General features: G+C 40.3%; 1 protein-coding gene across 1 annotated transcript in view; it reads left to right on the top strand.

Moving 5' to 3' along the window:
• Positions 1–16511, top strand: part of PKHD1 (PKHD1 ciliary IPT domain containing fibrocystin/polyductin) — a 477374-nt gene that overhangs the window by 146006 nt on the left and 314857 nt on the right. The window contains 1 exon segment of the mRNA XM_033217424.1: positions 8652–8864. Within this exon segment, the coding sequence (XP_033073315.1) occupies positions 8652–8864 (213 nt within the window).

Here is a 16511-nt window from a genome sequence, read left to right as displayed (position 1 = left end):
ATTTTATCACCTGACATTCACATCCAAACCTAGTACATGCTGGCTGTGCACTCTTTCTCTCTTGATCTTCCTAAAAATAGCATTAAGGTTTTGACACACTCATCTGCCTCATTAACAGTTCTTAAGGCTCTTCCCTGAGTCTGTGTCTCTACAACCTTCTGATCCTTCTAATTCACCTTTCTTTGATCCACTGTCACAAATCTTGCTACTTCCTTTTCTTATTCTAGCCTTTAAATGTTGATGGTTGACAGTTGTTTCCCTACCTTTACCCACCTTATCTTTCTTCTGTTCTTACACTACATGTCCTCCCTGGGAGACCTCATTTACTTTGATAATTTCAACTCCTCGTTATTCAACAAGTATTGAGTGATCACTTAATGCATTTCCCATGTGCCAGCACTGTTCCAGGCACAGGGACTATGGCTGTGAACAAAGCAGGCCAAAATCTTTCTCTCACATGTTTACTTCTAGAAGGAAAATGGTCAATAAACAAAATAAGCAAATTATAGTTTTTGTTAAATTTGCTTAGTACCATGGAGAAAAATGCAGCAGGAGAGGTGGATAGGGAATACACATTGGAGGTGGTGGTTAGGGATATTGGCACACAGCGAGAGCAAAGGTTGTGAGGCAAGGGAGCAAAAAGGAATATTGGAACAAGGGGGAGAACAGAGGCAGATCGGGCCAGAGAGAACCAGTCCTGTAGGGTTTGATAGGCTTTGACTCTAAGTATGATGGGAGCCATTGAAGATTTTTGGCAGAGAGGTAACATGATATGGTTTACATGAAAAGCAGCAATGGCAACACTGAGTGTTGTTTTGAGAATTGATCCTGAGGTAGAGGATAAGGGGCAGAAACAGGGAGCTGAGATAAGATGCTGTTACAATAATCCATGGGTGAGATGAGAATGAATTCGACCCCAGAAGTAGATGTGGAGGTGGCAAGTGGTTGGGTCATAGGGGACGTTTTGAAGGTGGAATGCATAAAATTTCCTGAAGTATTGATTATGGAGTGAGAGACAGTGAAAGTTAACTCAATGGTTTTCAGACTTAGCAGTTGCAAGGATGAAGTTACCATTCACAGAATGGGAAGGATTGAGGGAAGATCTGTGGGGCAAGACAAGGAAAGGAGTTCATGGATACTCATAGTTGAGAAACTATGAGACATCCAAGTAGAGATGTAGAGTAGGCAGTTGGGTATGTGAATCTTGAGCTGAGGGCACAGGCTTGGAGATATAAATTTGGGAGTCATTGACAATTAGCATGTGATGGTGTTTAAAACCTTAAGACAAGAGGGGACAACTGGCATGGTCTACCGAGACTGAGAAGAAAAGAGTTGAGAGGGCTGAGGCTTGGGGCCCACCAAGTGGCAGTGGTTGGGATGATCAAGAGAAATCAGGCAGGAGAGGCTGAGAAGGGGATGCCTAAGAAGTAAGAGGAAAACCAGGTGGATTTATACCTAACCTACTTAATTAGAAAAGTCCCATGTGCTCACTGTCATTGAGTCAATAGGGAGCTTTCTTAGGATTTGCTAAAAATGAAGACATGAAAATAGATACCAGGTGAAGGCAAGACAAAAGTTCTAAATACAAGAATTTATTCTTCTGTTCTTTTATGAGTTACTAGCACTTTTGCATTTTATGAGGTTTTCTTTAGAGATTCAATACAATGTATAGAATATAGCACATGATGAAAATCTGATAGAAGGATAGAAACATTGAATTTTTCAAATAGAGATGAGAAAATGAAAGAAAGAAAAACAAAGAGGCTGGGCAAGTGAGGAGAGGGAGTTTTAGGAAAGGGGTGACCCAAGTGTGTCAAATGCTGCTGGTCACTCAGGAGGGGTGAGGACTGAGCACTGAGCCTTAGATTCACCAATGTGGTTGCCATCCGTGGCCTTGACAGGAGCAGTTTTGCAGGTTCATCAGGTAAAGGCCTGACCAGAGAGAGTTCAAAGGACAGTCATGAAAAAGAGTTGAAGATAGTAGGTATAGCCACTCTTTTGAAGACTAGTATTGTATGGTAAAATATTTATACTTTAATTTTTTGGTGTAAGGGGGAAAATAGAATTGTGTATTTGTTTTCTTAAAAAAAACCAACAAATTATTTTGTGGTTGTTATAGAGGATGACTAATTGTTGGGTTAGCCAAAAGCAGATTTTGATGTACTTTGCAAACATTAGCTAGCTGCTAAAAGTCTCTTTTACTTCCCTTTAAAAGAAACAAAAGAGATGTTTAATGGAAAGAGGTGATTACATGTAAAAAGTTGTGTTCATTTATTTATTTTAGAGGGAAGCAGCAATAATGATGGTTGATTGATTTTTGTAAAATTACCCAAGGTTACTTGTGGGACATAGTCAGCTTTCATGAAAGTCATAACAAGCAATTTAAGGGTTACAGCCAAAGGCTGATTTCAGCCCTGCTCTTTATTTCAGCATTTAGAAATGGGGTCAAGCTCTATAAAGTATAGAATAAAGTCCTCCCACAGCCCTCCCATACTCAAGTGACTATCCTTTAAAGCAGCCCACTGTATATTTATTTTAAACTAATAAAGTGTGAAGATGAAAATCTTGGTGCCTTGACACAGGGATAGATTAAGTATAAACTTTATCTTCTTTCACACAAAGAAGGTTTCATTTGTTTATCTAATTATTTCAGGCAAAAATAGCTGAATTCTTCATCAAATTTCTTCTAAATGTACCTAGATTTTCTTATATTTGCCACTAAGAAAGTGGGGTGGGGATGCTTTTTAGCAGAAGTTAACAATGTTCATATTAATTAATTAGTCCTGTTTATAACACTCCTGACAACACAAATAATTAATTTTCTTTGGGATGAGTTTTTCTCCCTTCATTAGCATCATTATTAGTTCCTGTCAGTAAATGATGTTTCAAAATTTCTTCCAATTTGTTGCAGTGTATTTAATATTTTGCTTCATGGTAAAAGGGACAAAGACCAGGTTTATATATTTACCCACTAATCCTTGTAATCTGTTTCAAATCCTTTTTGGAATAAGATGAGGTATATCTTCATTAACAAAATTAAAATAAATAATCTATAAACAAGCCATAGGCAAACTTTCTTAGGTTCACACATGTTTTTCCTTAAATGTAACTATGAGAACAACCCTAATTAATTGAGAGCTACTGGGGAAGTTTCGTGGAAATGGATAGGATCTGAGCCTTTTGGTTGGGTGGTCCTGGGTTCTAATGCTTGGTTCTGTCTGTTCTGGGCTGGAAAGGTATGAATACCTCTTAGCCACATTCTGCTCTGTGAAATAAAGAATGTGATCTTGATCTCACAGACTGGTTTTGAAGGTCATTTCAGACAATATATCTACAGATTTTGGCACATGGTAGGTGCTGAATAAATTTTAGCTTCCTTGTTTTCCCTGTAGTTTTATTCTAATTCCTGACTGTGCATCTCATATCTTGCTCAAGAGAAAATTTAGTGATTACTGCAGCACAGACAGGGTCAGGAAAACATGAGCCTTCTGCCTCCATTAGTGTCCCATGCACATCTGACTGTATTCATAAAGATGTAGACGTCAAGTGTTCTAGAGTTGAAAGGAACCCATGATTCTGCCTTCCACTTTGCGGATGAAACCACAGACCATTGATAGGCACTGAGTAGGAGAGATTTGGGACCTGAGTAATCTGAGGCCCAGCAATTGTATGGGACTTACTGAGGCTCATTCAGAGGTCAATAGCAGACTCAGAACAGGAACCTTGATTTTGTTCCCTGCCTTCACCACTTGCTCATCAAGGTCAGTTTAGATTTCCTGACTATTTACAATGTGGGAGTTCTGTCATGCAAATCCATGTTCTACCAGTTGAATATAATTATTTAGGACATTAATGACATGTGGCTGTGAGGGAAAAATTTTAGTTAACATAAAATTTGATCTGTAGCACAGGTCACATTTCTTCCCTCTTGTTCACGGTGGGATCCATGATTATTACTGCATTTCTATGTAATGACAATGAAAGGAAAAGTGTCAAAATTGTTGGGGAATCTTTTGGAAGTCTGGTAAGCAGTATGGTACTGCTCTGGCATGGAGCCTGTAGACTGACCTTGCTGCTTTACCTTAGAGTATGAAATATTATATATGACAAAATATTTCAAAAGGACGAGTAACAGAGAGATGTTGGATGCAGATGGTCTAGCAGTGCTCAAGCAGTAGGGTACTTATAGAAATTGAGCAGGTTGTAGATCTAATCACCTGGTGAGTTCTTCCTGCCAGTTGCACAGACAAAATCAATTTGGCAAGACCATGGCATTGCAGTAAAGAAAGCATTTAATTGATGCAAGGCCATCCACACCATTTGGGGGATGGAGTTATTACCCAAATCAGTCTCCCTGGAGGCTCAGAGGTTAGGGGTTTTCAAGGATAGTTTGTTGGGCAGGGGACTAAGGTATGGGGAATATTGATTTGTTGGGGATGAAATCATGGGGGTATGGAAAACAGTCCTTGTGTACTGAGTCTGTCTTTAGGTAGGGGCCACAGGACTGGTTGAGGCTTGGGTCATGAATCTGAGTGAAGTCAGCTGGTGGTCAGAAATACAAAAGTCTAAAAAAAAAATCTCGAAAGACCAATCTTAGTTTCTACAATAGTGATGTTATCTGTTGCAGTAATTGGAAAAGTTGCAAATCTTGTGACCTCTCGAACAATGGCTGGTAATCATTTAAATATGCTAAACATCTTAGCAGAATTTTGGCCCGTCTTGTAATCCTAGCCTTGTGGACTTTCATTAGTTTTACAAAGGTAGTTTAATTTTGGGAAGGTTTATTATCATCCTTGTTTAAGGTTAGACTATAAACTAAATTCCTCCCATAGTTAGTTTGGCCTACACCTAGGAATGAGCGAAGCCAGCCAGCCTGTGAGGCTAGGAGCAAGGTGGAATAAGCCAGGTTAGATTTTTCTCACTGTCAGAATCTTTGCAAGGATGGTTTCATAGCAATAATGGAGGAAGTGAAGATGGTGAGTGTGATGATAGCCACAGAGACCATTGCATTGAATAGATGTCAGACTTCAGACCAGGAATCTATAAGAATTATTTCAATAAATCTCACCTTAATCTTCTGAGGGTAAAATTCTTACCATGCCCATTTACCAGATGGAGAAACTGGATACCTAGGCGGGGTGTGTTGTTCTAAATTGTGGCTGAAAGAAAGGCCCTTGAAGAGTTCTGGTCCAAGTATACATCCCGTGACTGTTACTGATGGCATAGATTGAAGAAAAGAAGGCTTGAGGAAGAGAGCTGAGGAAAGCTGAAGAGAAGTTAGGGAAGAAGTAGTCTCCATATTTGACTGTTAAGTCAAACATTTATTGATCACTATCTCTGCACTAAGATGGAGGTAAACAATTGTCAATGAAAAGAGTCAAACTCTGTAAAATATTTGAAGAGATTAATTCTGAGCCAAATTTGAATGACCATGGCCTGGGGCACAGTCTCAAGAGGTCCTAAGTACATGTGCCCAAGGTGGTCAGGCTACAGCTTGGTTTTATATGTTTTAGGGAGGCATAAGACATCAATCAATAGATATAAGATGTACATTGGTTTGGTCTGGAAAGATTAGACAAGTAGGTACAGGGGCTTCCAGGTCATAGATAGATTCAAAGATTTTCTGATTGGTAATTGGTTGAAAGGGTTAACTTATTAACTTGTCTAAAGACCTGGAATCCACAGAAGGGAGTGTCTGGGTTAAGATAAGTGGTTGTGGAGCCCAAGGTTCTTATTATGCAGATGAAGCCTCCAGGTAGCAGGCTTCAGAGAGAAAAGATTGTAAATGTTTCTTAGCAGACCTAAAAAGGTTACAGACTCTTAGTTAGCACTCTCCTGGATCAGGGTAAAGATCCAGAAAAGGAAGGGAATTTTCTACAGAATGTAGATTTTCTCCACAAGAGACAGCTTTGCAGGGCCATTTAATATATTTTGGGGTAAAATGCTTCAGTTTCTTTCAGGGCCGGCTATCTATCATGTGTTGCTATACTAGAGTCAGGTTGGTATTTGGTGTCTTTTTTTTTTTATTTTATTTTTATTTATTTTTATTTTTTATTATACTTTAAGTTCTAGGGTACATGTGCATGACGTTTATATCATGTATAACTCCCCAATGCATTTGGTGTCTTATTGCTACAGAGTCTGTTTTGTCGGTCTTAATGTCTCTGTTTTAATGTTAATGCTGGTTACTTATGTCTGTATTCCAAAAGGTAGAGGGTATAATGAGGCATCTCCGACACTCCCCATCATGGCCTGAACTAGTTTTACAGTTTAATTTTGGAATGCCCTTGCCTAAGAGGAGGGGTCAATTCAGTTGGTTTGGGGGGGCTTAAAATTTTATTTTTGGTTTACATGATAATGACTAAAGTCATTTTTGCCTTTTTCTTTTCTCCCTCTCATTTCTCCAGTGCATGTTTAACTATTTCCAGCTATGATTTTTGGAAAGCAACAAAAACTCAACTCAATAACTTGACACTCTGGATTTATGACTACATTAGCAGATGAAGAGTCTTTGCCCTCCACTGCCTCTCACCACAATTCTTATAGTAGAATCTGCCTTTTGAGACATTTCTGATACTTTGCTCTCTCTACATCCTTTGCCCCCCTTTGCTCATTGAGACACTATGTGGGCTTACAGATTAAGCATAAGAACAACATCCTTTCTGAGAAAACAGGAGTGTGTGTGTGTGTGTGTGTGTGTGTGTGTGTGTTTGTACATAAAGAAATAGAGGCACTTAAATCAGAATCTCCAAAAAGATATGTCCATTCATTCATTCACTCAACAATTAATTGTGTATTGAGTGCCAACTACCTACCAGCAACTTTTCTAGACACCAAGAATTTAGAAGTGAACAAAACAGATAATTTCCCTCAGGAAGCATGCATTCTGGTGGGGAGAGGGCAGAAAATAAATGTAAATATATAATATGCCTGATATCAAGTATTACAAGGAAGAAGACATTTAGGCAAGGAGCTAGGGTGTGCTGTTTTATATAGACTAGAGAGGGAAGGCCTCAGTGAGAAGTTAACATTTGAATGGTAACAAGGGAGAGTGAGCCATGGAAATACCAGAACATTCTGATAATTCCGATAACATTCCAGATATTTCTGATATTTCTGATAATTCTTATTCATGATATTCACGGGAATGTCAGAAGAACATTCCAGAGGGAAGAGCTTATGCACAGGCCCTGAGGCCTGTTTGAGACCTAACAGGCAGGCCAATATGTTTGGAGCATATGTGTGAACAGGTAAGCGTTAGAAAATGATATTATAGAGGTATTGGAGGTTAGGTAACAAATCATGAGGGATCTTTTGTAGCCCAGTGTAAGGACTTTGACTTCTATTCTGAGTGAGATGGGAAACTATTGTTGGATTTAGAAAAGAGGACCTCTGGTGTGTCTGATATAAAGACACAACTCTGACTACTTTGTTACAGGATGGAAGAGTCTAGTCTGATGTTTTTGTAAACCACTTGCAGGAGGAAGATGGACTAAATAGCTTATTGAGGTTAAAGTGTTTATTTATATGGGATGCTTTAATTATTTTGACATTATTGAGAAAATTCTATGTAAAATGTAAATATTCTAAACCCTTTTGAAGAAAGATATTATAAAAATGAAAATCTTTTTAATTTTTAAATTATTTAATCTCATAATACAAAATAATTCTATTATAAACTAATATTCTTATGTTACTGAAAATTTGGACATCAGAGCAAAATGGTATATGTATTAGTTAAGGTTATCTGGTTGCCAATAAGAGAACCCAGCTGTTCTTTTAAAAATGGAATTTATTGGGAAGGCATTGGGTAAACTACTAACCAGTGGAAAACAGTCTGAAAAATCAGGGACAGAAATACATAGGAATCAAAGCATCTGATGCAAGCGGTAGGCGGTGGGGCAGGTAGGGAGGTGGGCAGGTGGGTGTCTCAGAAGCAGCTGTTCTTCCCAGGGTCCTTAGAATGCCACCACTGGAACTGAGATCTCAACATTTCCTATCTCTCTTCCCTTTTGCTCCATACTTCTCTTAAAACCCGAGTATGTGACTTTGGCCATAGTAGGACAAGATGTCTTGCTTGACAGTTCCACTCAGCTCTAGTCAATGGGGCAGAGCAATACCTCAAGGAAATTAGGGTATGTTAACAAAATAAAGTATAATGGATGCTGGTCAACTAAAATGCTACGAATGCCACAATGTTAGCCCTAGTTACATTTCCTTTTACTATAATTCTTACAAATTTGGCACATCTTCTTCTAGCCCTATTTCTTGTTTATGTGTTTATGGCCCAGGGTTTTTTTTTTTTTTTTTTTTTTTTTACTTAATTTTATCTATTGTTAAATGGTAAAGTTAGTGGTCTTCTCATACATTATTTGACCATTCCTAAATTGCTGGACATTTAGATTATTGTCATGCAAATGTAACAAAGCAGCAGAGAATAGTAATAGTTAACCTAAACTGGCTAAATCATAGTGCTTCCACTCCTGGATGTCTGGTCTACCCTACTGTGCTTCTACAAGAGAGAGCATGATAAAATAAGTCTACATTCCAGCAGAAGTATTTAAATGAAGGGGATTTCATTAGGCATTGAAACTGACAAAACGGTAAGCCTTATCCTCCCAGGGACTGACAATTTTCCCTTCGTCCATTAGGGGGAAAGCTGATTTTCATGGCCCCAGGACCCATCGAGCTCAGGGCGCACGCCATTCTTGTTTCTGATGGTGGAGAGCTCCGGATTGGATCTGAAGACAAGCCCTTCCAAGGCAGAGCTCAGATCACACTCTATGGGAGTTCCCACTCAACTCTCTTCTTTCCCTATGGAGTCAAGTTCCTGGCTGTGAGGAATGGAACTCTTTCTCTGCACGGTGAGTGAGGCAGTTGATCAGAGGAAATGAAGTAGAGCTGTGTCTAGCAGTGGAAACTGATAAAACTGTTTAAAAGTCCTTGACTATGGTTGCTCAGCCAACCAGGTTAGTTAGAGCAAGGCACTGTTTGCTTAAAGAACAAGTAAAACTGTTATGATTCCTGTGGCAGAGTACACTACAGTTCCCAATTATTTGCTCCCCTTTCTGTAAGAGGATTGTGTATACTTCCACCCACTGTTAGGTGACTTTCAGTGCCTCCTTGTGGGTGGACCATACTTCCCGGACCCTTTGCAAGAGCAGACTTAGCCTTGTACTTGCTTTGGTCAGTGGAAGGTGAGCAGAAATGGGGGACTGCATGGCCAAATGAAGGTTTTAAGACCTGTTATGCTTTAGCCATTGCATTTTCTTCCCACCACTTGAGAATAGCCTGTCCCAGCTAGGGGCAGTTCCTTCTGTTTAGAACCTGAATGAAGATGACATGAGGCAGTGCTGCAGATGACCTACTGCTTTCATGTATGTGAGTGAGAAATAAGCCTTTGTCTTAAGTCACTGAGATTTGCATTTGTAATTGCAGCGTAGCCTAGTGAAAACTGACCGATACAATTACGTAGCATGTACAGATGTCTCTTAACATGCAGAAGCCTGGTATCCCAAATCAAATACAGACAACCTCATTTGGTTATTGAACCTCTTCCTGTTTCCCCCAACCGCCTACCCCATGAGCAGTGTTTAATTACACTTCTACTTAGAATCCACTTACAGATAGGTGGGGTGTTTAAGGATTCCTAGGACAAAAGAGATTAGGCTACAGTGTGTTTCTGCTCCAACTTTATTTGCTTTCTGATCATCTCATTCCACTTTGCAAAATGGACATTTTTTTTTTCCCCTTGAGAGTCAGGAAATTACCAAGTGTGCCAGGATAATCCTTAGTATCAACAGTATAAAATAGTGAGTAAGCATATTTCAGTGGGTATTTATATGCTTTTGGTTGCATAGCATGAGCCAAAGGCAGATCAAAAATGTGGGCTCCAGAAGGTGACTCAATCTCCAGAAAACATAATGTCATTTACATTGATATTTCTATATTGGCATCACAAAATAATCTACTTGTCATAGGATAATTGCTCTAGATGAGGGCATGGAGCTGTGCTGAGGAATCTGCCATTTTTCTCTGTCCAGACTCTGTCTCATACCGACCACAGGCCCCAATCATTGTTTATCAAAAAGCATGCTTATGCCTCTTTTGGCTTACTGTAAGAGGAAGCAAGATCTTTTCCTCAAGCATTTATTAAGTGTTGACTGTGGGCTACCCAGTGTGCTAGACACTGGGGATCAAATTTTGTGAGGTTAAAAATACCCCATAACTCATTGGACAGAAATTCAAAATGCTTACTATATTGATTCTGTGATCAACGTCCAAGGAGACCTTTCTTCCTCCTATCTTCATCAGCAAACAACTACACTGATTTTGTAGCCCGGGATCTATTCCCACGTCAGCCATGGTTTTCAAATGTTTGCTCTAGCTCAATGGCCTCTTAAGCCACCAACGCAATGTGCTGCTTTTTACCAGTAAAAAAACACATCTGGGGAATAAGTTAGTGTATATTTATGGTTCAGCCAGCCCATAGATCGTCCAGAGGACCCCAGGCTTAGGAGGAATCCTCAGAGTTGAGAGCCACTGTCCCGTATGATGCAGATAGCACAACTCTTACTGAAAATAGGAATTCAAATGAGGAAAAATGAAAACTCTCCTAATTCTTTTATTCTGCTTCTTTCATTCCAAGCTCATCTAATTCTCATGCTCTAGTGTGAAGAATCAGTGAAAGAACTCATAAATATACCTTTTGTGCCTGTATTTTAAATGTACCTTGTGCATGTAAGCCTTTGTGATTAAGCAAATGTCAAGAAAATCCCTAGTCTCATTGCTTACAGTCAATATGGGGCAATTGAAGCAAAGTAGATGCCTCTAATATGTTTCGAAAATTCTGTAAGTTCAGAAAAAATGTTGCTACTCCAGCCATCTGATGTTACTGGATATTGAGAATGAGACCTCCTCTCCCTCTGCTTTCCTCATTTCCATCTCCTCCTTCCTCTTTCTCCTCCCTCCCTGTCCTTTCTTCTTCTCCCTCCTCTCTCTCTCTCCCCCCTCCTCCCTTCCTCTCCTCCCTCTTTCTTCTTTATTCTCTTTCTCCCTCCTCTCTCTCTCTCTCTCCCCACTTTCCTCCCTCCCACTCCTTTATTCTCCTTCTCCCTGCTCTCTCTCCCTCCCCCTTTTCCCATATTCCCAGATTAGGCCATTTTCTAAACTGGTTAAACATTCCCCAAAGCGTTTAGGATAGATAATTGACTAGGATCACCTGAATCACAGAGTTTGCCCATTGAACACGGGCAGAGATCAAGCCATTTCCCCTCTGATGTGATGCTGCAGCATCTCATGCATTTGAAAGAAATAGTATGTAGAAAAGAGCTCAGCCATTTGGGTGACAGGGATTCCTTTCCTGATGTGTCTTGTCAGAGAATTGCAGCCCCATGTGCAGCTCATCTATTCTCTCCTGTCACTTTCTCCCTCACCACCTGAGGTCTCAGACAGATATCCCCTCCAGCATGGTGGTATATCATGGCTAAAATTACATAATTTCACTGGCCTTTTGCCAGGGCCAGAGGAGGACCTGGTGACACGGGGGCTTTAGGAAAAAGTTAATTTTCTTTCACCGTCGAGTATGCAAAATAGTGAGCAACTTGATTCACTGCTTTGTGCCCAGGAAGTCCCTAAAGACCCAGCATTCACTCGGCTTCCCAGGATAACATAATGAGGAGATTCACCGACTTTGGTGCACAGAAGACCCTTTTGGGGAGGTTTTTGTAAATCTAGATTTCTGGGCCTGGAAATGTACATGTGACGTGACTCAGGTGGCCCATTGACTACACTTGGAGAAACACTGATTCTAGTGGTTAATCGAATTGGAATCAGAAGTGGGCCCTGTTCTGCCACAGATCAGCTATGACCTTCAACAGATCTCTAAAAAATCCAAAAAACACAGTTCCCACTTCATAAACTTACTGCTCATGAAGTACTCCAGAGTGTTGGGCACACAAAACACAGTGTTAGTTATTGTTATTCTGATAAAATCCTTTCCCCTTTCCAAAAGCACTGAGTACTCATCACTGATTATCCTGTATTTTATTTTAGGTATGAGAAAATGTGGGGCATGGCGGTGGTGGGGGCTTCTGTTTCAAAATCTACCTAGAGATTTTTCTCCATATTAATTTTCTTGTCTATCTCTTTTCATCAAAGTAACAGAAGCATTTTAACCTGGGATATTATGCGGTACCCACCTTCCCAGGCATCTTCTGTTCTCTTCCCACCTTCCAGTCAATACCTTTAGATTTTAGTCTCTCTTGGTGCAGCTGCTTCCCAGCCATGGATAACCACCATTCCCGGGCGTGGTTACAATAAAGGCTTTCTTAGAAACTATTTGCATGGGTCCCAGTATAGTCCAAAGCAGGGCACTGCCCAGCAAATGAGGCCCTTGGTAGACATTTGGTTCCTAATATTCAGCAGCAATGCTGAATGGATTCTAATTTAACGCCAGCTCAGGTCATGTAGAATCACACAAATGGTCTGCATGTCAGTCCGATCACTTTCCCACCTTCTCCTTCCATCTCATTCTTTATTATTGCCCTTTGAAACCCTTCTGCTCCAGCTGATTTTTATTTTAGATTAAAATCGCTAAGCAAACAGGTGTTGGTGTTCAGCTGTCACAAGGCAAGATAGAGTTGAAAGCAATATTTCATGTATTTCTTTGAAGGTAGGAAAAGTCCCACACCCTTATACACTCACAGATACACACACACCTGCACATACACACCCACACACAGCACCATCTTTTCTGTTTCTGTTTGTTTGGGAGTAGATGAGGACAGGTTCTGAGTTGCTGGTGGAGTTCAGATTGTTTAGTAACTTCTATCAGCTGCTCACTTTGATGCGTTAATATGACTAAAGGGTCTCAGGATTCCTCCTGAGTGGCGGTCTGAGGTTTGGGTAGCTATAGTCAATAAGGAAATTTCACTCTTGCCTTTTGCCTTCATCACTCTGTCTGCCAATCCAGGTTCTCCACTCCAAACTGAGTGCCAATCACTTGTCACTTTTCAAATGGGTTGCTGTCAGCCTGGGCAACTTAAATTTTTGACAGTGTAATTATGGCTCTTGCTTCCACAGTGGGAATCTGAGAGGGATGGTGGAGCTTTTATTGATTGTTCAGCAGGGAAATTTATCAATGTCTCTCACTTCATTTCCAGTTCCTCCCTGAGAAATTTGGCTGACAGTTCCTTAGGAGAAAAACAGTCTCATGGCCTTGGCTGGACTTCTGTCTTTGTCCTTTTCAAGAAATTACAAGATATAGGCATTAAATATAAATGGAAATTCCTGAGAAAAAGCAGTATGTGGGGCATGATTGAAGAAAGCACAAGTGCAATTGCAAAGAACATACGAATTTGGTAGGAATAAATAAGAAAAGCAGTGGTCTAAATAAGCAAGCTTAGATGTGGTTTGTTTTCCTTCTAAAAGTACCAAGTATCTGCATGTAAATTCCATGGTTTCTACGAGTACTGTGTGATGTACAGTTTTTTCATAGTTGCTAGAGTATCAGGCTGTCTTGAAGCATGGTATAAAGTGCATGGAACAGGCACATGTGTGGGAGTGTGTTTCCGGTCAGTGGTTTTCACCTTGTGCTCCACAAAATCCAAATGTTTCCTGGAGGGGATTTAGGGGTTCCCTAAACAATGAATATTGGAGATCAAGTAATAAAGGTTTAAATTGCTCAAGTATTGATTTATTGCTTTTATCTGTTATATATTTGTGTTCAGAGTAACAGTTGGTTAGAAGAAAGAGTTCCACTATTAAAATTGTGATTAAAAAACTCTACTAGGTCATTCTTTTAACTGTGGTGTATGGATCCTTTTGAGGTGTCCAGGCCCTCTCTGCATGATTCCTGTTTCCCCAAGACTGATTTAGCTCTGGGACATTTTCTATAAAGTCTGTTCTTTGATGTAGCGTGAAACTTTCTAGAGCCTGTTTTCATGTCATAATAGTTTCTCTTATCCAACAGTTTCAAATATCCAAGATATTTTTAAATCTCCGCTCTTTTGTCACCTGATTAATAGTCTCTAATGTTGTCTCCTCTTGCCCCATTTACTTATTTCTTCTAGACCAAGACTCCTCCCTTTTCTTCTGTCTCTTGTTCCCTTGAGCTAGATACAAACCAGAGCTATGACATGGCATTTTTATATGTAGCTTTATTACTTTGAAATTGCTTGGTTTTAGGGGACAGAAGCCCACTGGAAACAGACTTAGAACCAAGGATTTATGAATTCTTGTAATCAAAATGCAGGATGGAGAGAAAGACAATGGCCTTAGACGTGACTGCCTTCAGGGGTCCGAATGTCCTCAGGACTCACTCCTCAGTCTCTTACCCTGGCTGTCTCTGCATGTATTGACTTCACTCTCTCCTAGTCCTTATTGCCTTCTTCTCTATGGTTATTGGGACTTCCTGAGTTCATGTGGACTTTGATTTTCTACTACCAAAGAGAGGAACTCTGTATTCTTTTCAAAAAAAATAACCAGGGAAGGCCTCCTAAAGTCTTGCTAGAGTTACCTAGCAGACTAAGGACTATACATGATGCCCAGGGGGAAAGTGCACTGTAACTGTCCAAGCTCAAGTCACCTTTTCACTTCTTTACCAACCGTCAAGTCCAGGCATGCAAGGCCACGTGAAGAGATGCAGCTCTGCCTTGACCAGGGAGGCCAGAGTGGTGTGGGATGTGTGTGTGTGTGTGTGTGTGTGTGTGTGTTACTGTGCATGCATGTGTATGTTTGGGTGTTTCTGTGCATGTATATTTTGAGAAGCTGTTCACCAAAAGGGAGGATGGCAACCAGACCCAGAAAGGAGAGATGCGGGGAAGACAAAACCATAGGTGTTCTCTGAGCTAAAGCCTTAGGCTTTGACTTCTGGTTCAGCCTGAAATCTCAAGATGACTGAAACTCATAGACAGAAATATTCAAATATAGTAAAATACTGTTGTATAAACTCAATATGTAAAGTTAATGTTGGTTATTTAGGCTGCATTTAGGCTGAATAAAACAAGCGTGTGAGATCAGGCAAACAAAAATCCTCATTAAGTTACTAGTAAGGTTCCCATCAAATAGAAGAAGTTTATATATATATATATATATATATATAATTGAAAAGTTTTGCTGTGATTGAACCTCAAATTTTAAATCTCAGTGTTGCTTGCAATTTTAAAAGCTTTATCCCAAGGTCTTAGGAAATCTCATTTTCTAGTATATGCTATGGATTTTCTTCTTTCTTCCCACGAACTGTGGATTTCCTCAATATTGAAGAGGTTCTCTGCTTTCCCCTTGCATTTATCACCACAAAATATTACCTGTGATTTCATGGGAAACTTGAGATGATGTGGTGTGTAAATTTGCCACAGGGTTGAGCAAATGCAAGAGACTCATTTTTAGGGACGTTTGGTCGATGTAAACCTTCCAGACAGAAGTCTGACTCAGAATATATTTTATTTTTCTTTAGTCATTGTCTTTGTCTGTATTCTGATGGGGTTCCTTTTTCTTGTCCTTTAACAACTTCTTGGGTACCAATAGCTTTCCAGTTGATTTCAGATATTGAAAATGCGAGTCCTGATTAATCTAGTTTAAAAGTTCAGTCTCCTGTTTATTTAATATTCCCTTCCTCACCCCCAAAGCTTCAACTTTAGGCCCTTGGGATGGTAGGGTCTGCTCCCTCACTCTTCCTCTAATCCTTCTTATTCTCAGGATTGGGGCAGGTGGAAGAGGTGAGGTAAGAAGTTTAACAAGCTTGGTACTTAACTGTGCACCTATATCCTCTGTTGGATGTTGCTCCCTCTCTGAATAATAATTGCTGACTGTTGAGTCTCCCTCCTAAGATGCCTGCATGAAATCACTGGAGTCTTGTAGGAGGCTTTTCCACTGCACAGTTTCCCAGTGTGGAAGCCCCACCTGGGTTTGCAATCCCCTTAGCGTCCACCTTGGGGGTTGGTCTTGGTGGAGCACTAGAAAGTTTGTTCAAGCCAAGCTATCTTCCCTACAATTCAGCTATCCAGAGGAAACTTACAAATCCACATGAAAGATGTTCCACTTATCACCCCTTTCTCTGCTCTGCTCTTTCTCTCTCTGATCGTCTCCCTTGCTTAGATAGGCATGAGCAGCTGAGCAAATAGGCTGCATATGCAGACATTCAACCTGGGAAAAGAAGCCAGTCTCCCCTTCTTACAGGTCACTCTATGATTGATACTTATGCAGCCCTCTTTCTTTGCTTAATAAGAGAGAAGTAGTTTCACACCTCGCTTTATAGGAAGGAACGGCTCTATAGGGAGGAAAGGCCAAGGTTAACTCACCCAGGCTGATGGCTCATCCCCCATCTCAGGATTCCTTTGAATCTCCTTGTTTTTGGTCATTCATAAACGATGGAGTAGACTCTGCTCCAAGAACGGCAAAATTGGCAGAGTTAGATTAGCTTTCTTTTAATAAGCCCCAAGGAGATGTTTTCTCCCTGTCTGTGGCTTCCCTATAATGTGGGGTGCTTATCATCTCCTGGTCCCATGCAT

This window comes from Trachypithecus francoisi, unplaced genomic scaffold (assembly GCF_009764315.1).
Source record: "Trachypithecus francoisi isolate TF-2019V2 unplaced genomic scaffold, Tfra_2.0 Lachesis_group10, whole genome shotgun sequence".
Lineage (NCBI taxonomy): Eukaryota > Metazoa > Chordata > Mammalia > Primates > Cercopithecidae > Trachypithecus > Trachypithecus francoisi.
This window is presented reverse-complemented; position numbering and strand designations above follow the sequence as displayed.